Genomic DNA, 20,910 nt, shown 5'->3' with positions numbered 1-20,910 from the left:
ATATCGCGAGCTTAAATATATTAATTTTAATTATCCATTAATCAAATATTAATATATTTAATTAGATATATGTAAACATTTTAATTTATGATTGATAATTTTTTATATCCAAGAGTACATTGAAAAATCTTGTATATTTTTTTTTTGTTGATTTATTCATCTAGCGGCAAAATATGAATCACATAGCTAGTAATTATTCTAACACAACATGTAACGCTATGGTCCTCTTTTTAAGGCTGTTATAAACATGAATCAAGTAGATCATGGACCGTTGCCTTGTTCTAGTGATGGAGACAGATGTACTTGCCACATATATTGAGCCTCATAGTTGCTGTAATGACCACATCAAGTAATGAATCTTTCGCTGGAGACTCAAATCATAAAAACAGTGAACATTAGAATCCAAACACACGAATTTCCCAAGGAAATACTGCATCTTCCAATATCACGATTCATTGTCGTTGGTTATAATAATAATATTGACAGATCATTACATTGCAACCTGAAGCGTTTGTAGTCCAACGGTCAGGATAATTGCCTTCCAAGCAATAGACCCGGGTTCGACTCCCGGCAAACGCATATTTGGAGTTCTACAAGATTTTGTTTTTTTTTTTTTTTTTTTTATTTATTCTTTTATCCGTTGCCTATTTTGCCTTGCAAGTCGCAGCGAACAAGGGCCGGAAGCGAATCCATCCAATAGGCTTTAAAATGGATAATTCCTAGATAGATGGTCCGCCTACCAACTTAATTTTTCCCATCATAAATAAATGATGTAAAGGCAGTGCAAATGTTTTTTAAAGAAAAAAAATCGAGATGTCAATGATTGACTTGTTTGGATTTAATAAACTCTTGTAATTTTAATAATATGAATAAAAAATAAAAAAATTAACAGCAAAAAAAAAACCTTCAAGTTAGCATCTCAAATCAACAACTTGATTGTAATAACAATAATTTAATTTTAATAATCTTTTATATTTAAAAAAAATGTTTAAAAACATGACTACTCAATGAGAAGTAAATAAAACGTGGGCAGCAGGATCCAAACCTCTCCAATGGAAGCAACAGCTCAACTCCATGATTATTCCACAACCCAGACGATTCACATTTGATGGATGGAGTTGGTTGTGACCTGTGAACCAAATCAATCTCGTTTGATTAAATTAAAAATAATTTTACTAACATGTTTTTTTTTTCATTTTGATCCTTTTATTTTTGTTTAGTTTTTGGCTAGGTTAACTTCATAAAGGTTTATCACAATGTTTTAAAAAAAATATGATACTAAATAAATGCTGGATTTGACAAAACTAAATTTAATTTTATGGATTAAATATAATTAAAACTATGACAACCTGAATTAACATTGGAACAAATTCTTATACTCTTTTTTTATGGTTTATTGTAGCTGGGTCCATTTTTAATAGTTTTAGTCCCCAAACTTTTTTTTTTCATTTTTAAACCCTATGTTCTTTCATTTTCTTGATGTTTTGGTCCCTAAACTTGAGAGAGGAGTTCTCAAAAAATGACGGAAAAAGAAGAAGAAGACAACAAAATAGTAAAATTTGGTGTCATAGCATTTTTATTGAGGAGAGGAATGTCATTGAGATGTTTTAGGACTTTTATATGGCATGGAAAAGTATATGAAGATGTAGATATAGTTTTTTCTCGGTTTAATTTTGTATTCTTGAATATTTCTTAGGTTAATTTTGTATTCTTGAATATTTCTTAGTTTAGGGTTATCCATTGAAGTTAGCAAAAATCAAGTTTTCATATGAATAAAACAGGTGATTTGGATTGGCTCTGGCATGCAGCTGCTAAGATTTCTTATCTTTTATACACACGCACACAAACTAAACTATACAGGTGATCAAATAAATCAAAAAACTATATATTTAATAAGTGGAAAAAAACCATAAACAATAAATAAAAATAAAACTTGAAAAATTTAAAAAACAAATATAAACTATAATATTTAATATCGTGAGATGAGATATTTACTTATTTTTATTTTTTAAATTTATTTATTAAAATAATTTTTTATTCAATCAAATTATAATAGAAATAGATACACAAATTAAATTTATTAAATAAAAAAACATTATTCAAGATTCACGTGTTAGAAATATTGTATGAAAATATTTTTTTATTTTAAAAAATAAATTTCATCTATATAAAGATAAAAAAAATATAGATGAAAAAGAAAAAAATCTTTGAATTTTAAATTCATAACAAAAAAAAATATCAATCATTTAAAAGAGGCTTTCTAAACAAAATAAAAAAAGAAGTATTAATCTACATATAAATAAAAAGATTGAGGAAAAAAAACAATATAAAAAACATTAATTTAAAAGAAGAATGAGAAAAAAAATTATTTATAAAAATATATTTAATCTTGCAATATGAGATATCTAACTGATTGTGCTTGCTAAATTTATTTATTAAAATAATTTTTTTATTTAATCAAATAATAATAGAAATGGAGACAAATTAAATTAATTGAATAAAATAAAAAGAGAAAAAGTATTATTCAAGGATGCACATGTTAAAAATATTATTTGAAAAGAAGATTCTTTTATTTCCAAAAATAAAGTTGATTTATGCAAAAGATTAAAATAAAACAATCATAGATAAATAAAAAAAAACTCTTCAAAATTTAAAAGCATAACCAAAAAAATATTTGTCATTTAAAAGAGATTTTCTAAACAAAATAAAAAAGAAAAGAGATATTAATCTACATATAAATAAATAAAAAATTAAAAGAAAAAAATAGACCAAGTGCTGCTGGGTTTAGAAAGCTAGGCTAGCCCCCCTTACCCATCTTGTTAAGGTTCGCGTGACTAACATCTTATTATTATTTTTTTGTATTTAGGATGAACGATGTATTATCCTTCCTAAATTTTTTTTTAAAATCCACATGATGTGTCATATGTTATGTCCAGATCCTGCCAATTATGGTGGTTAAAAAATCAAAGTTAGAGGTTTTTTTTACTCAAAACCCTATTTTCCAACCTATTTTGACTTAAAACACTTACAAAAACACCTTAGGAACCATGACAAACATATCCATGGTTTTAAAAAACCAAAAAAACACCTAAAAAACCAAAATCAACTCGAAATAAAAGATTTACCCAAGTCCATGTATGTTTTTCAAGAAATCTTAAGGTAAAAAAACAATTAACATGAATCCCCATTATTAAATCGAACTATTTGACATAAATATCAATAATTTTAGTAGCCTAAATCGATGTCAATAACGTTTTTTTTTTTTACCCTTGGAATCCGACGATCTCTTTTTCTCCTCTCCTAACCATGGACTAAAACACAATTATAAAAATAATTTTTTATACCAAAATTCAATTGAAAAAAAATTTGAGGTGCTAAAATTTAAAAATTTGCATAATTTTTAAAGTTGACGAGTCAAAGTGTATCTTTCCTGAAACTTTTAACCTGCTATCTATATTTATTATTTTTTTTATTTTAATCCATCTTCTTTTAATTTCACCCTTATAACAATAACAACAGGTCTTACAAAATATCTACACTTGTATTTATATTTTAATTATTATCAGGAAAATGAATTTTCCATTATAGTTTTTAATTAATATTTACAATTTTTTTTAATATATTTTTCCATTCATTATTTTGCCACTGTCTTCCTTACAAAGCATAATGCGGGATCGAATCGATAAGAAGTGAGTACCGTAGTAGTTGTATCAACTGGAAATACCGTTCTAATTAATTAAAAATCAAGATGTGAATTACAAATTAATTAAGAGGATTAAATACTTATGTTTTGGGATTCGCATTACAAAATATTTTAAGTGGAAGCCTTCAACTGGCTGGCCAGCGGAATCCACGCACACACAATTCAACATACGCCTTTTACACCGTAAATCAACCCAAACCAAGCTCATTTTGGTAATTTAATCCTTCACCCCCATGTCCCTCCCCCTGTCTTAAGTCTTAACTGCTCTCTCGCTCATCGTCATTGACTCTCATTTGACCAAAATAACCTCTCACGAAATGGGAAACTGCAACAGCCTCCCCTCCTCCTCCTCCACCACCACCACCGACCACCACAACACTCCTTCCAATGGTGGCATAAAAGTCCTACCACCAACTGCCACTCCACCGCCGCGATCTCAACACCACCACCACTCCTCGGCCTCCGGATCCACCGCAGTCGGCAGAGTCCTTGGCCGGCCGAGGGAGGATGTACGAAACACATACGTATTTGGTCGCGAGCTTGGTCGCGGCCAGTTTGGAGTCACGTACTTGGTTACTCACAAGGAGACTAAACAGCACTTCGCTTGCAAGTCAATTGCGTCTCGGAAGCTCATCAACCGTGATGATATTGAAGATGTTCGCCGTGAAGTACAGATCATGCATCACCTTACTGGTCACAGGTCAACACTGATCCAAAACGACTCATTCTGGTTTATTAATTTGATTAACTCAAAATGCAGAATCAAGCTTATAACTTAAATTGCATTTTTGAACGACGTTTCTATTTTCCGTTTCGATTGATTGGAGTAGCTTAATTGAGCTGTTTAGTCATTATTTGGTTAATTAAAATGAAAAAAAAAATTGAGCAATTTAGTTCTTTTGGTTAATTAAAAATGCAAAGTTGAGATCTTTAGCTGTCTGTCTCTGGTTAATGGGGGGGGGGGGACAAAATCTAGAGCTTTTCAGGACTTAGTTTAATTTTATTTTATTTTATTTAAAAAAAAAAAAAACAAAATTTGTGATCCTTATTGTTGGTCAAATCATAATGCGAATATGTGCTTTTTATGATTTGATTTATTAAAAATCTGCAAAATTTAAACTCTTTGAGTTTCTATGTAGGAGGAATATGGTAAAATTGAAGGGGGGCCTGCAAGGATAGACATTCTTAAGTTCTCATATTGGTTGATTAGAAATTTCAGCTCTTTGGTTCTTTGATTAGTTAAAGATGCGATTTTTTTGCTTTTTAGGTTTTTGGTTGATTAGGGAAATGCAACGTTTTGTGCTTTTAGTTATTTGGGTCAATCAAAATATTCAAATTTGATCTTTAGTTCGGTTGATTCAGTAAAACAGCAAATTTGGGTTTTCAATCTCTTCGGTTAATCAAAAATACAAATCTGAACTGTTTAAATTTTCTTGATTAGTTAAAAGTATGAATCTGAAATCTTTTAGTTTCCTTGCAATAGGAATATAGTGGAATTGAAGGGAGCTTATGAGGATCAGCATTCAGTGAATTTAATAATGGAGTTGTGTGAAGGAGGGGAGTTGTTTGATCGGATAATAGCAAAAGGGCATTATTCAGAGAGAGCCGCAGCCGATTTGTGTAGGCAAATTGTGACTGTTGTGCACAATTGTCATACAATGGGAGTGATTCATAGGGATTTGAAGCCTGAGAATTTCCTCTTTTTAAGTACTCATGAGGATTCGCCTTTGAAGGCTACTGATTTTGGGCTCTCTGTATTTTTTAAGCCAGGTGATTGTTTTATGGTTAATTGAAGGCACAATAATTATAATGCCATAAAGTTATGACTTATTATTTATATTTACATATTGCACTGTAAGAATCTATCTTATCACCTTGTAATTTAGTTAAATGTTACATTTTATGAATGATAATAAATATTATTATTATTGATGATTTGCTGGTGATAAATCGTAACTCCAATTCTCCGTGTGTTTGCAGGAGATGTGTTTAAAGACCTTGTTGGAAGTGCTTATTATGTAGCTCCTGAAGTATTGCGACGAAACTATGGAGCCGAGGTTGACATTTGGAGTGCAGGGGTTATATTATATATTCTTCTCAGTGGTGTCCCACCATTCTGGGGAGGTGTGGCTTTTAAACTTAATTGAGATTAGAAAATTTGGAAACACAGCTGATTATCATTGTTCTGATGCATGTTATACATGTGCAACCTTTCTGAAGAATATACTTGATATAACTTAAAACTTTGCTGGTTATAAATTAAGTTCCTCTAAGTGAAGTTGATGTAGTTAAGATTTCTACTCCATTTTTTAGTGCATGGTGAACAGAATAACAGGTAATGTACATTACTCAGATGTGGTTGGTGGTCTTGCCTCTCACGTTTTTTCTTTGTTTCGTATGCAGATACTGAACAAGTCATCTTTGATTCTATTCTCCGGGGACATATTGATTTCTCTTCTGATCCATGGCCTTCCATATCTAGTAGCGCCAAAGATCTTGTGAAGCAGATGCTGAGAGCCGATCCAAAGGAACGGCTTTCAGCAGTTGAAGTTCTAAGTAAGTTTCACTGGTGAAGCAAGTTCTTTTTCGAGATAAAAGTGGTTTGAAGGCTTTCAATTCTTGACTCCTAAAGTTCTGCATCTGATATCTTCTTCTCCATTTTCTCTTAGTCCTGCTTCATCCCTAAAGTGTGTCATTCATGGTTTATAGATATGATTGCATGAAGTCCCATATGCTTGTTTTCATTGTTGTTGGTTGGAACTTGGCATCTTTACAGGCCAATGCTTCATCCAAGTGTCCAAGCCATCCCCCATTTAACAAGAAGATTAGATTCTTCTATTTGTGTAGTAAAGCAATTGTGTGCACATGTTTGCTTGATTGGCATTGAGGACTGCTATGTTATTTTCATCATGCCTCCTTTCCCCAGTTCACTTTTTGAAAGAATCTTGTACAAAGTTTTGCTTTAATCTCTTTTTCCTTTGAAAGTGAAGGAGGAGACTTGATTAGACTAAAAATGCCATGCAGATCATCCATGGATGCGAGAAGATGGTGCCTCTGATAAGCCTCTTGATATTGCTGTTTTAACAAGAATGAAACAATTTAGGGCAATGAACAAACTAAAAAAAGTAGCACTGAAGGTGAGAAATTCTCTTTTTGGTTGAAGATTGCAGTATCATATTTTTGAATGTACGATTATTTGAAATTAGAAAGGTCAGGGTGGGATACCATGTTCTAAATGCAAAGAAACCAAAGGCATAAGCAGGAAAGAAAATGCTTGCTGTTCTTATTGTAGTGACAAATGTCTCTTCTTTCTTCAGGTAATTGCTGAAAACCTTTCTGAAGAAGAAATTATGGGCTTGAAGGAAATGTTTAAATCTATGGACACAGACAACAATGGAACAATCACTTTTGAAGAGTTGAAAGCTGGTCTTCCAAAACTGGGTACTAAGCTTTCTGAGTCTGAAGTGAGGCATTTAATGGAAGCGGTAATGTATCTGTTCCACCTGAGCTTAATGGTGCCTTCAGATTCTTTTATTCTATTCATGCACAGAGAACAGTATTAGGGTAGCCCTACAGAAATATTTATCATTCTCAATTCTTATTCAGTTTAAGGGCCTGTTTGGAAACGCGGTCCAACCCGCATTTCCAAAAAATTTGAAATTTTTTTTTTGCTTAAAATTAATGTTTTTTTAGTGTTTTTGGATCGTTTTGATGCACTGATATCAAAAATAAATTTTTTTTTAAATGAAAAGACATCAGCTTGATGCATTTCTAAACGAAAATTATTTTGAACTGCAACCGCTACCACAATCTCAAAAAGGCCCTTAAGCAGTCAACTCTTCCCAAACTGAACCTCTAGTTTCAGATCAGGATTAAAGAATGAAGCCATTAGGATTCAGAAGTGATGTGGAAATTCATCACCCACACTGATGAATTGGAAAAATAGAATCTTTCCATTCATCTTATACCTTTAAAATGCAATTACAATGCTCAAGAATGAAGTGAATATAGCTCAAAGCAACAGCAGAGAAATGCTGCATTTTTCTGAGGCAGTTCTTTATGGCTACCTCTGGTATTTTAGATGCATGTTGTTTCTCATTTTGATGACCTGTTCTGTGGTTCAGCTGAAATTGATGAGCTGCTTTTTCAGGCTGATGTGGATGGAAACGGAACAATTGATTACATTGAGTTTATAACAGCTACCATGCACATGAATAGAATGGAAAGAGAGGACCATTTATACAAGGCCTTTGAATACTTCGACAAGGACAAGAGCGGGTATTTACTTCTACTTCTCTAAAACTTTGTATTTCTGTGAATTTCTTTTCCTGTACTTGTATGTGAGCATTGGCCTGTCTTGTTTATATATATAGGTACATCACAATGGAAGAGTTGGAGCAAGCCCTTAAGAAATATAATATGGGTGATACAAAAACAATAAAAGAGATCATTGCAGAAGTTGACACAGACCATGTGCGTTTCTTATTTCAAGCTTCCTTTTCTGCTGATTTTGCTTTTTTGAGGTCAAGGGACGGAGATATATAGTTTCTTTTACCAAAACTTGGTGCACAGATGTTTCATGCCTGAGAAAATTTGGGTTCCAAAACTTTTATATAAAGTTGTAAGGATCCGGAAACCTGTTTAACGAATATACTTGCACAATTAAATAAGAAGCTCCAGGGGATCATTCTTAGAAGGAAGTTTCATCGCTCCTGATAATGTCAAGTAATGTGTAATGCTGTGGGAGAATACAAACATATGCTATGATTACTTCATCAATATCAGGAATAATATGTTCACAACACCTTTTGCAGGATGGAAGGATCAACTATGAAGAGTTTGTTGCCATGATGAGAAAAGGCAATCCTGAGCTGGCCCCAACCAGACGGCGCAAATGAGCTCGGTACATTTTTCTTTCGTTTGGCTTCAATTTGTGAATCAACTATTTATTAATTTATTTATGCTGTTCTATCATGGCTGATATCTATGTTTGACCTCAGATTCGCCACCTTCTCACAACAAAAACTGCTCTTTGGAACCTATTGTTTTCTGCCGTATTTAGCCATTGCACAGACACTTTGAGATGTTTTTTCATGTTTGTACTTGAGATATTTGATATATTTCTTTACCGGTTAGGGTTTCGAACATAAGAAGTTTTTTATTTTGTCCTTGGGAACCTTCCTGTATACCCACATTATATTTACGCTTTAATTGTGTTTTTTTCCAGTCGTCTTAGAACTAACACGGCTTGTCATTCTCATTTCATCTATCAATGGAGAAAGGATTGCAAAATGACGGTTCTTCTCTTTTACTGGCAAGTTACGCTCTCTTGGAATTCTTCTTTAACATTTTAACTTTTTACATTTGAGCTCTCAAATCTCCGGTTAATGGTGTGTTTTGACCTTCCACTCTTGTCTTTTTATGGCTTTTGTGCTCATCTACAAATTATTATTATTATTATAGATTTGTTTTCTTAAAGAACCGTCCTTGGTATTATCTCGTGATTAATAAAAAAAACATGGGTCAATGACGTGTATTGCCCAGATATTATTATGATTTTTTTTTTTGGATTTTGTCATTGTACAAGATTTTGTATGGATTCTACCCTTTACCTCTGTGTTTGGTGAAGCTTTCTATATTTTTATCGAATTCTGTTAAATCATGTGACATGTGCATTGATTTATAAAATCGTTATTTGAAAAATAAAAACGCCTATATAAAAATTAAAAAGAAAAGAAAATCTTAATTAAAAAAATCCAAGGAAAATTTATTACATTTTTTTTTAAAAAGTGAGAATTTAGTTACGAACACTCATTTTTCAAATATTTAATATTAGTTTTGGAAATATCATTTACAAATATTATCTTATTGGTCAATGCTTGGATTTTTGGCACGTGCCATGTGATTTACAGGTATTAAATGAATAAACAGAGATTTAAAAAAAAACACATAATCGAAGGGTAAAATTCGTAAAAACATTTGTACATTGGAAAAATCTATAAAAATTAAGAGTATAGGGGAAAGTATGCAATTAACTTATTTTTATTACATGTGTATCTATTTTTATTATAAAAAATAGCTTTTGCTTTAATATTTAACTAGCCAGTGCAATGCTAGCAATTTTCAAAGCTAATTTTTATTTAATTATATAATAAAATAAAATAAATATTTGAAAGAATTTGAAAGATTTAAATTCTAACAAAAAAAAAATTATTTTTTAAGCTGAAGTTTCTATCCTTGTTTTATACATTTTGATGAAAAAATATCTTGTCATTTACAATATTGTTTTTTTTCTTATAAAAGTCTAAGATAATTAAAATAAATATTTACAAGATATCAATAATTTAAATTAAGAACAATATCAAATGTCCTTGAGAGATTGATAGAGGTAGAGAGCTTAGGGGGGTGGCCGCTGGTTTTGATGTCAGGATGAAGAGACAGATTGAGAGAATTAGATTCAGAGAGGTTGGAGAGAGCATGAGAGATGAATTCAATTTGTTTTTTTTTTTTAATTATATTTTTTGATGTTTTTTAGATAGTTTTATATGGGGTATAAAAAATAATTTTTTAAAAATATATATATTTAATATTATTTTAATATATTTTTAAAATAAAATTTTTTAAAAATAATCATTACCACATTCTCAAACATTTTTAAAAAGAATTGTTTTGGTGGAGGGCTAGGTTTGGTGAGGGTTTAAAAAAAAAATTCAATATTTATATCCTAGATTTTTTTAAAACTAAATTGGTCTGGTTCAATCATTTTTTTTTTTAATTGAAACCAAATTGTTTTTGAATTTTTTAATTAGTTTATTTGATTTTTTTTCATATTTTGATTTTTTTAATATATTTTTTAATTTTCTCGATTTTAAGAGGTTTTTTTCCATCCCTAAATCACGTATTGTTTTTATTTAAGTAAATTATAGATTAATCTCTTTAGTTTTGAAAAATAAATTAAAAAATCCTTCTAGTTCCAAAATAATTTATTAATTAATTCATCATTGTTGTCCGTGCTTAATTTTATATTTATTTGTTCCAGAAAAATATTTTCTAAATTTCTCCTCAATCTTTCAATACTATCTTTTTCTTTTTTTATTTTCCTATTTCTTAAAAACGATTCATTGAAAAGACCATGAAATGGGTGAAAAGGATGAAATAATAAATATATTTAAAAATACAGGGGCTTATTAATTATTTTTTAAACTAGGGGAACTATTTAATTCATTATGCAAAACTATTGGGACTGATTTATAATCTACTCTTTCTATTTTGTAGACAACCAGGAAAATATTGCATGTTTTAAATATTGTTTCCTCCACTTCGAGTCCCCTTTTAACTATTTTTCAATCCTTGAGTTCTTTTTATTCCATTGATTAAGGTATTCGAGTCAACTTTTACAATCATACTAGGAATTGTTTTTTTATTATCAAGTTTTAAACATCTATATCATATTTTTATTTGCATTAATTTTTTCTTTCTCGTGACCTTTTTATATAAAATCGAGGAAACATATGAATGTATGACCAAATTTTATATATTACATAATTCATTAATCATACTCTTACATATATAAAAAAATAATCAATCGTATCCTCTAGTTTATTTTATTAAAATTTATGATCACATGAGCGACATATAATAATTTCAATATAAATTAACAAAAATATTTGTCTAGATCGATAAATATGAAATAAAATATATGCTATTGATAGGGTTTGAATCTAGATAAATTTGGTGACATATAGTGTAGGTGACCATTAATTTCTTTTGATTTAAAGGAGGTACCTTCGTACTTTCATCAATGCATGTAATGCATAAGACCATTTTTTTTTAAACGGAAAGAACTAACGTAGCTGTATATTAGAAAATAGACACAAATTGATTGATTGTGGAATTTTAACATAAAAACAATGTTTAACCATTGCAAGTGTATTTTAAAGAAGAAAATAAATTTTGCGTCTTGAATCATAAAATGTATTGGGTCTAATAAAATAATTTTATTTAATTATATAATAAAAAATACTAATAATAATGAAATAAATCTAAAAAAAAAAGGAAATGATAATGATGACATGCATAAAAAGAATGATTGTCAAAAAGAAAAATTAATAAAGCTCGATCCAAATATAATCAAATATTAAAGTGCAAAATTAAAAATTAAAAATAAAAAAGATAATGAGTCTACTTAAGTTAACTTGGCTAACCTTATAAAATACAAATAAAAAAAAATAATGATACCCAATCCCCATTAATCTAAAAGTAGAAGGATAAAATAAATCAAAATCAGGTAACAAAAAAAACTTTTAAAAAATAAAACACCAGCAAACCCGAGCAAGGCCGTCAAACCTTATGAGTCGGATCATGCGAACGAAATAACCTAATAAAAAAACTACAAAAAATATAAAGCCTGGTTCTTAAAAAAAATGTTGACGGGAGAACCTGAAAAAAATATACAATGTTAAAAAAATGATTCGAAAAAAGATTTGAATTAATTTTGGTAAACCTGTTAGACACACAACCTAGGTCATGCGATTAAGATAATTTCATATGAGACCTGGGTTGTGAGACTCATATCACCGCATAAAAAAAATAACAAAACCCAACTTCTAACAAATCTAATATTAAATGGTGAAATTAAAAAAAATTCAATTCTAAAGAGAATCTAAAGCAAAAAAAATAAGTAGTAATTAAAAGAATGAGAACCAACTTTAATATAAAAATAAAATAAAACAAAATGATAAATGATAAAATTGAAAAATAAATTCAATTGAAAAAAAAGATAAAAAAATATAGCAATGAAAAAAATAAAAATCGACTTTGATATAAAAATCAAATGCTAATAGATAAAATTAAAAAAAAAAAACAGCAATCAAACAAAATAAATATCAAATATGATAAAATAAACAAATTAGAAGACACCTTTCAAAGGTTAAACGTCGGTGCAATTCTCAATAAACGAAGAGAAAAAAGAGAAAATAAAAGAAAAAATATATACAGGAGCCTAATTATCGCGTTGCCACCAACACATGCTGCACTATCAAGAAAAGCGTGGTGTGACGCTTCCAACACCACATAAGACATTGTTTGGCCATCATGGTACATCTCTCTCGCCTGATGATCGTAAAACCCTTTTACCAGCTAGTGCGTGCGTTTACCTAAGTGTATTATACCTTCTTGTTTATCCAGTCCTTATACATGTTTCAATTTTAATTTTGATCCCTTAATATTTTTATTTTTTAAAATTAGTCAAATTCTATTTTATCTTGCAAACCCAAGTATTGACTGAGCATGAGGAATTTCCCTCAGTATTGCATTATCCCCGTCTACCAAAACAACCTAACAAGTCAAATTCCAAATAAAACTAATATAAAAGAATCAAATTGAGAAAAAAGAGTTGAGGGACCAAAATAAAAAAAAAGAAGTACATGAACTTGTCCCTTGATTGTGCAAATCAGTCCCTGATTTTGGTAAAAAAAAAGAGAAGAGAAAATGAACATTTCTTGATGTTACTGGTTTATTTTAATGGAGCTCTAATTATTATAAATCAATTAAATTAAATTTCATTCAAACAACAACACACCTTCTTCTTCTTTTTTAGTCCCCAGGATTTCTTAGACTTTGGTCCCTCAGTTTCTTTGTTTTACAATTTAGTTCTTTAAAATTAAATTGCATCATGCCACCGTGTTTAACTGAAGCCTCTGTGTTTTGTTTAAAATATAATTAAGAAAGATTAGCATGTAGTTTAAACAAAGTCATGTATTGAAGTGGAACATGTTGGAGCACATCTATCAACAGCCCGTTTAATATTTTAATAATATTTATTTATTTATTTTGAAAAATTATTTTTAATATTAATAAAAAAAATCTAAAAATACTAAAAAAATAAAATATTTTTTTTTTCCACCGCAAAAACATAAAAGCTATATTACAGAGCCCAAAACACAAGTATGGTCGGGAAAAAAGAAGAAGAAAAAGAAACCCGCGAGAGACATGGATCAGTTTGTTAGATCAGCAGAGTCAATTTACAGTTACAAACAAACTTAAATCCCGACCAAACACTCCTCATTTCTTTCCTTTCCTCTATTAAACGACCGCAAAACACTCTAAAAACGACGAGCCGGTGAAGCCGCAGAACCAGCTTCTCCTCTCCAATAAATCATGGTACGCATTAATCACTCTCATTTCATGAAATCCTAACAAATCAAGCTTTTCTGTAATTAATTACATTTGTTTGATCTGTCTTCAATTTCAATCATTGGCAATTAAAGAAGATGTCTTGATCGTTGCTCTTGTTTGAGTTGATTCAGTCAGGCTTATGTTAATTTTATTGAATTGTGTCGTTTTGATTTCTGTTTCGAGTAGGCGGAGTGTAAGAATCGGCGAAAACATGTTTTACTATTAGCATATCAGAGTTTTGGGATGGTCTTTAGTGACTTATGCACTCCACCGTTATATGTTTATAAATGTACATTTTCCGGGAGATTACGTCATTATCAGAATGAAGACACCGTTTTTGGAGCCTTTTCATTGGTTTTTTGGACTCTTACGCTTTTTTCCTTGTTCAAGTATGTTGGATTCATGTTGTGTGCAAATGATAATGGCGAAGGTGAGTGTTAAATGCAGGTTTGTTGATGTGGTTTTCGTTTCGTTCTGTTTGCTTAATTGGATACTTGGTGATCTTGTTGGGTTGTATTGGCAGGAGGGATTTTTGCGCTGTACTCGGTTATTTGTAGGCACGCAAAGTTTTGTTTACTTCCTAATCAACAAGCGGCTGACGAGGAGATTTCTACATATCATAGCGTGGGTTATTCAAATAGGAATGTGGTTTCATCTCGGTTCAAGAAGTTTGTTGAGGGACATAAGAAAATGAAAACAGCTCTGCTTGTTTTAGTTTTGTTTGGTGCTGCTGTGTTTATTACCATCGCCATCTTCACGCCTGCAATTTCCAGTGAGTTGATGAATGATTGTCACACATTTTTATGTAGTTTTTATGCACTCCTGTGCTGATGAATATTTGGTCTTCTGCAGTTCTTTCATCCGTTGAAGGGCTGCAGGTTCGAGCCAAGAATTTGCATCATGGTGAGTTTATTTATCTGAATAAAGGAACCAAATAAGCTTTTTTCAGTTAATTTTCAGTTGTCATGACATTTGAGGGTTAATTCTCATCGGGTCAAGGATTAAGTGTCTGGTGAAACCTCAAAGTGAACCTTGTAAGAACTGAAACCTTAAAAAAAAGCCACTTTCATATGCTCTTTTTCAGATACATGATATAGCTTAGCTTAGTGAAAGATAGTATCTTGGTTGATGAGATCCTCTGATTTCATGACTGATTAACCACTTTCATGATCATGAGGTGTGAAATATGATGTGGGTTAAAATGATGAATGGCCTGCTTACCTTGGATGCCCCCCTAAAATAGACTCAAGATTCAAAATGTAGTTCTGCAGATTTTAGCTCCATTTGTCTTTGTTGAACAGAGAACCATTTGTCTAAGTCCAGTTGTATTGCTATTCCTTAATGATAAAGAAAAGAAGGCATAAGTAGCAGTCAATTTAACTGTCTCCACTGGATCCTTTTAGCTGAGATAGTTGAGGGTGTGGTTAGCCAGAATTTCTTCAATTAGAAAACATTCTTCAACCTCCATGGCGCATTCACCATTCAAGTTACTAACACTTCTATGTACACACAGGTATGTTGGTCATCATTGCCTTGTTTTTATTGATCGGCCTTTTTGTATTGCAACACTATGGCATGCATAGGGTGGCCTTCATATTTTCTCCCATAGTGATTCTATGGTTACTGTCCATTGCCTTTGTTGGTATCTACAATATCATTAATTGGAATCCAAGAGTATACCAGGCTCTTTCTCCATATTATATCTACAAGTTCTTTGGGGAAACAGGAAAGGATGGTTGGATTTCTCTTGGCGGAATACTTTTATGTATTACTGGTATGGCATTTGAATTTAGTTTAGTTCATTAAGCTTTGTCATTGTCTCATGTATGCTTTTCACTTAACTGCAGGAACTGAAGTTGTATTTGCAGGGCTTGGCCAGTTCACAGCTTCATCAATAAGGGTATGCGCAACCAATGATTCTCCTATGGATTTGGAGCATGCACTTATGCTGTGGGTGATAATATCCATGGATAGAACTTTTTGAGCTCTTTGGCAATGGGTTAGAGAAAAGCTTTTTGGTGCAACACGTTAGTGGTAGCATTACCTATTGCTGATAATCTGTGATGCTACTGTCCTCTAAGATATTTGTAGATCAAGATATCCTTGCTTGTCATCTGTTCACTTGGAAAGGTCTTCTCGATTTTTTTTCACAGAATTGATGCTCCTGTTGTTCAGACAACCACTGCCTTTTAAAAACTGATATAAAAAATCTGCAGCTTAGCCAATTTGCCAAAATCTGATATTTATTGGATCTACAAGGGAAATAATTTATTGCTATTAGGATAACAGATTATGCTTAATATCTGCATTGCATCTTGTTCTTAACTCAATATCTTTATTCTCTTATAGGCACTAAATTGCAACAGCTAAAACTATTTGAACTGGTTGCTATGTGCAGGTTGCATTTTCATTTGTTGTGTACCCATGTTTGGTGCTTCAATACATGGGGCAGGCTGCATTTCTTTCAAAAAACTTTTCTTCTGTATCCACGAGCTTCCATTCTTCCATTCCTGGTAAGCTGATCTTTGTTTTGAACATGTTCCAAGTCCCTCCTGTTTCACTATTTTTATACACATGCACGAGGCTTTCTCAGTGCTTGATAATCTTAAACAAAATAGAAGAGACTTCAGATGGCTATTATGTTGTTCTCAGAAAGATAAGTTTTAGGTCTTTTTCAGCACTTGTGCTATGAGCTACTAGAATTGTCATTTACATATTTACAGTTTCTCACTGCTGTTATTGATGAGCAAGAACTATTTCCAGAGTCATTTTGAGATTTATTCCCTTCAGAGATTTAATAGTCAGGAATCAGGATAATTACTATTATCTTTTTCATTATTATATTGTTATTCTAGTTGGCTATCTGTTTATAGAAATGCTTTTACAAATGGTTTAGACTCGTTGTTCTGGCCTGTCACGGTGATGGCAACTTTGGCTGCGATTGTTGCCGGTCAAGCTGTAGTCTCTGCCACATTTTCAATTGCCAAACAATGCCACGCATTAGGATGTTTCCCTCGCATCAAGATTGTACACAAATCAAAATGGGTACATCGCCAGACATACATCCCTGAGATAAATTGGGCACTTATGATTCTCTGTCTAGCAGTTACAGTTGGTTCTCAAGACACCATTCATTTAGGAAATGCTTATGGTCAGTCTCTTTTTTTTCTCAATAAATATTTCTTATTCAATTTTGAAAACATCAAAACTTCATCTTTCATTTTGTGGATATGCTTAGTTTCATATGATTATAATATTAAATTCATCTATAGATGTGGGAATTAGAGTGCATTTGGTTTGACTTATGAAAAGTTACTTTTGACTTTGAATCACAAGTTATTTTTAATAACATGTTTCTGACTTTGAGTCATAATATTTTTCATAAGAATGCAATGAAAATATTCTTAACATACTTTGTTGTCATACTGCTTTGATTCAATGAATTTTGAGCAAAATTGATTAGTAGAAGCGTAAAATTTTTATTTTTCCTTTTCTAAAGGAAACCTTTTGATTTAAGTCAGAAATAATTTCTAAACAAACATGTTTATTGATTTTCCATGAGTCAAAGTTAAAAAAAGCAACTTAAATCAGTCAATAGAAGTCATGTCAAACACAACCTGAATTTCAAATAGATATAGTTTATGATTTCAATTTACAATTTTCATTAAGATAGGAAAGCTGCTCTCACCTGTGCAAATACTCATCAACTTGATCTTTTTGAATATATATTTATGAGGAATTCAGATGCAAGTTTTATGTGATTCATTGGTTAAACAACATAAATAGTATTTCATTTGTTTAAAGCTGATGTTGCTACTACCTTTAGAAAAGCTAATTCTGCAATCTCATTTTCAGGGATTGCATGCATAACTGGGATATTTGTGACTACATGTTTGACATCAATGATCATTGACTTCGTATGGCATAAGAACCTCTTGGTTGCTCTTTTGTACTTCTCATTCTTTGGAATAATAGAGATAATTTTCGTCTCATCTTCATGTATGAGAATTCCCAAAGGTGGATGGTTTCCTCTTGTGCTCACTGCAGTCTTTATGTCTGTCATGTATGTGTGGCATTATGGTAGCAGGAAGAAGTATCTATATGATCTGCATAACAAAGCTTCCATGAAATGGATCCTCACTTTAGGTCCTGATCTCGGGATTGTAAGGATTCCTGGGATTGGTCTTGTCTACACTGAGTTAGCAAGTGGAGTCCCAGCCATGTTTTCCCAGTTCATAACTGACTTGCCTACATTTTACCAAGTGGTTGTATTTATCTGTGTTAAGACTGTTCCCATTCCTTACGTTTCCCAGAAAGAACGGTATCTTATTGGCCGGATTGGCCCCAAACCTTACAGGATGTACCGCTGCATTGTTCGATATGGATACAAAGATGTCCATGAAAATGATGACTATGATTTTGAAAATGCTATTGTGATGAGTGTAGCAGAGTTCATCCAACTGGAAGCAGAGGGTGGTGGAACTCTTGATGGTTCTGTGGATGGTCGGTTGGCAGTTGTGAGGTCATCTGAAAATTTTGGAAAAAGATTCATGATGTCAGAATCTGATGGCAATAAGGAGAGCAGCAGTTGGAGCTACCCAGCATCTGGAAGTAGCTCCAGGTCAGCTGCATTGCAGAAATTGAAGTCCATATATGAGTTGGAGTCACCAGAGTTCTGCAATAGGCGTCGGATCCAGTTAAAGTTATTGGATACAACATACAAGGATTCCCGTGTCAAGGAAGAACTCTTAGAACTCTTGGAAGCCAAAGATGCCGGGGTAGCATATGTAATAGGTCACTCTCATATTAAGGCGAAATGGAATGCAACATTCTGGAAGAGGCTTCTGATCAATGTCTTTCTCTCTTTTTTACGCAAAAACTGCCGGTCCCCTAGTGTTGGTTTGAATATTCCTCATATATCTTTGATTGAAGTGGGTATGAACTACTATCTGTAAGGCAACCTTCTGTGGAAGTATCTCCCTCGGATGCATTTTCTGGTGAAATTTGCTATGAATTGCTTAGAGGGCCGTTGGCAATCACTTTATTTCAGTGATTCCAGATTGGCTTTATTTGGTGGCATGTTAGCATTCCTGGAATGGGACCTTTTGCACCTGCTTCAGAGAAGAACACGGTTGCATTCGAGCAGCAAGCCATCGAGTTGATTATTCTAATGGGATTTGTCATGTTTGTCCAGTTCATTATTCAAGTGGGATTTTAGACAAGCTTCCGGTTCCGAAGCCAGATTTTTTTTGTCACGTCATGGTTCTCATGTTTTGCTCCACGAACGCATTTCTTTATGCAACTACATGAATTATTATTACCAAGCACACGGAGAACGTTTTAGATGTCTTAAATTACGACAAGGGAGGCAATGCATGTCTCAATGTTTCAAATGCCTCCTGTTTCTACTACGTGCCGTTATGATTTCATTTTGCTATGCTGTGGATATTTTTTATTTAAAAATATATTAAAATAAATTATTATTATTTTTTTTAAGATTATCCAAATATATATATATATATTTTAATTAAATTTTGCCTTTTCTAGATTTTCACATGATTATACATTTCCTTTGTAATTTTAAAAATTGCATTTTACATAGCGGATCAAAACAAGATTTAAATCTTAATGAAAATATCAATCTAGTTTACTGAGCTTCGTCACCTCCACCGCCAGTAAAAACAACTCCACTGCCATTCTCATTCATCTCCAATCAAAACCCAGCTGCCATCTCTCTTTATCTCCAATCAAAACCCAACCATCATGGCAACCAGGCTTGGCAAAGATACCACTGCTTAGTTGAATCTTTGTTCTGTGAAGTGTTTCAACCAATCTTGGTTATTATATCAGATTTAGTAATTTTTTCCTGGGTTTCATTTTGTTAAATGGGCTGTGATGATTTTTTGACGTCACTGCCTGTTAAATGTATTTCTACTCTTGCAAAAATGAACAAGTGGCAACTGGATCATCGATGGAGGCAATGGAGAAGCTAGTTTGGTCTCCAAAGAGCATGGTGAAAGACTGATCATTGTGCCGCTGGTCTGGAAATCAAGTTAGTTATTGTTTTATTTATTTGGACTGATGATTGTCAAATGTTTGCAAAAATTCATGAAGGAAATCGTCTTCCCTGCAATTAACCGCGATGATATGCACCTTGGAAACTTATCAGCTCGATGCTCATCACTGCTTGTTGAAATTATTTTAAAAGAAGTATCATTAAAATTATTTATCTAAATAGGATTTTAAAGATATAAATAAAATAGAAGGGCCTAGAGAAACAAGCCCATGCATAAAATTTTATTTTTGAAAGGTAATGGACGATGTGTTGCCAACTATAATAGTTTTTTTATTATTAAAGGTGATCAAAATGAGAATAGTGAAAAACTTCGAGGATCTAAAAGAAAAGGATGGTTATGAATGGTGAGGTGAATAATTTAATGTAAGGGGATGAATGTTACTGCAGGAAAAAAAAAACATATAGAAATAATGAAGTCTAATAACCAAAGTGAAAATAATGAAAACTTTAAGTACTTAAAAGGAAAAACAAAATAAGGTATGAATAGTGGGGTGAATAGTTTAACGTGAACATTAAAACAAAACTAATTCTCCTCGTGAAGTTACTATGCATTAAGACTCCTGAAACTATCTTTTGTAATATTATAATTACAAAATTGCCTTTGAACAAAAAAACCATTGAGCTTGTCATCGGAGGTAAAGTGATATTTTCATTATAATATAATTGTTTTTTATAAATTATATAAGGTTAGATTGATAATTTTATATTTTTATAGCAGTAAAATTACTTACTTAACTCTAGTACAATATTATAATGCCGGCTACCCGTGGACAATTTTATCTTTTTAATTTTTTTAGAATGATATAATTGCTTTTATGCCTTTAAAGACAAAATAAACATGACTCTCACCCAAGAGCTTTTTTTTCATTTTATATTGGTTTTATTATAAATTTTAAGGGTACTCAAGGGTATTATTATAAATTATATGGATTAAATATAGTTTAAAAAAATTGTT

The 20,910-nt window shown here is 31.7% G+C and overlaps 2 protein-coding genes and 1 non-coding gene across 5 annotated transcripts; all 3 read left to right on the top strand.

Annotated features, from left to right (window-relative positions):
• The first annotated feature begins 507 nt into the window (after nucleotides 1–507).
• Nucleotides 508–579, top strand: TRNAG-UCC (transfer RNA glycine (anticodon UCC)). The gene has a single exon. It is a non-coding gene; the product is annotated as a tRNA-Gly (tRNA).
• Nucleotides 580–3,854: 3,275 nt separating this feature from the next.
• Nucleotides 3,855–8,995, top strand: LOC118034814 (calcium-dependent protein kinase 1). The gene is made up of 10 exons (XM_035040230.2): nucleotides 3,855–4,403; nucleotides 5,187–5,473; nucleotides 5,684–5,827; nucleotides 6,107–6,259; nucleotides 6,728–6,840; nucleotides 7,021–7,188; nucleotides 7,854–7,981; nucleotides 8,077–8,176; nucleotides 8,518–8,606; nucleotides 8,704–8,995. The coding sequence occupies exons 1-9, from the start codon at nucleotides 4,021–4,023 to the stop codon at nucleotides 8,599–8,601; spliced, it is 1,560 nt and encodes a 519-aa protein (XP_034896121.1). The 5' UTR covers nucleotides 3,855–4,020; the 3' UTR covers nucleotides 8,602–8,606; nucleotides 8,704–8,995.
• A 4,638-nt stretch (nucleotides 8,996–13,633) lies between these two features.
• Nucleotides 13,634–19,373, top strand: LOC118034799 (potassium transporter 3). 3 transcript variants are annotated; one of them, XM_035040215.2, is made up of 9 exons: nucleotides 13,634–13,864; nucleotides 14,066–14,309; nucleotides 14,403–14,651; nucleotides 14,732–14,782; nucleotides 15,393–15,653; nucleotides 15,727–15,779; nucleotides 16,278–16,392; nucleotides 16,776–17,030; nucleotides 17,735–19,373. In XM_035040215.2, the coding sequence occupies exons 1-9, from the start codon at nucleotides 13,862–13,864 to the stop codon at nucleotides 18,832–18,834; spliced, it is 2,331 nt and encodes a 776-aa protein (XP_034896106.1). In that variant the 5' UTR covers nucleotides 13,634–13,861; the 3' UTR covers nucleotides 18,835–19,373. The 3 variants fall into 3 exon arrangements, with proteins under 3 accessions (XP_034896106.1, XP_034896113.1, XP_073264042.1); XM_035040222.2 differs by lacking the exon at nucleotides 16,776–17,030; XM_073407941.1 differs by lacking the exon at nucleotides 14,066–14,309 and having other exon boundaries at nucleotides 13,635–13,864.
• Nucleotides 19,374–20,910: the final 1,537 nt, after the last annotated feature.

This window comes from Populus alba, chromosome 3 (assembly GCF_005239225.2).
Source record: "Populus alba chromosome 3, ASM523922v2, whole genome shotgun sequence".
Classification (NCBI taxonomy): Eukaryota; Viridiplantae; Streptophyta; class Magnoliopsida; order Malpighiales; family Salicaceae; genus Populus; species Populus alba.
Note: the sequence above shows the minus strand (reverse complement) of the source record. Positions and strands in the feature narration are given on the sequence as shown.

Excerpts from the sequence above, each read along its gene's own strand:
- LOC118034814 (XM_035040230.2), top strand. The coding sequence starts at position 4,021 with ATGGGAAACTGCAACAGCCTCCCCTCCTCCTCCTCCACCACCACCACC. Across the intron at positions 5,828-6,106 it reads TGTCCCACCATTCTGGGGAG|ATACTGAACAAGTCATCTTT; the intron begins GTGTGGCTTTTA and ends TTTCGTATGCAG. Across the intron at positions 7,982-8,076 it reads TTCGACAAGGACAAGAGCGG|GTACATCACAATGGAAGAGT; the intron begins GTATTTACTTCT and ends TTATATATATAG.
- LOC118034799 (XM_035040215.2), top strand. Across the intron at positions 14,310-14,402 it reads TGCAAATGATAATGGCGAAG|GAGGGATTTTTGCGCTGTAC; the intron begins GTGAGTGTTAAA and ends TTGTATTGGCAG. Across the intron at positions 16,393-16,775 it reads CTTCCATTCTTCCATTCCTG|ACTCGTTGTTCTGGCCTGTC; the intron begins GTAAGCTGATCT and ends CAAATGGTTTAG.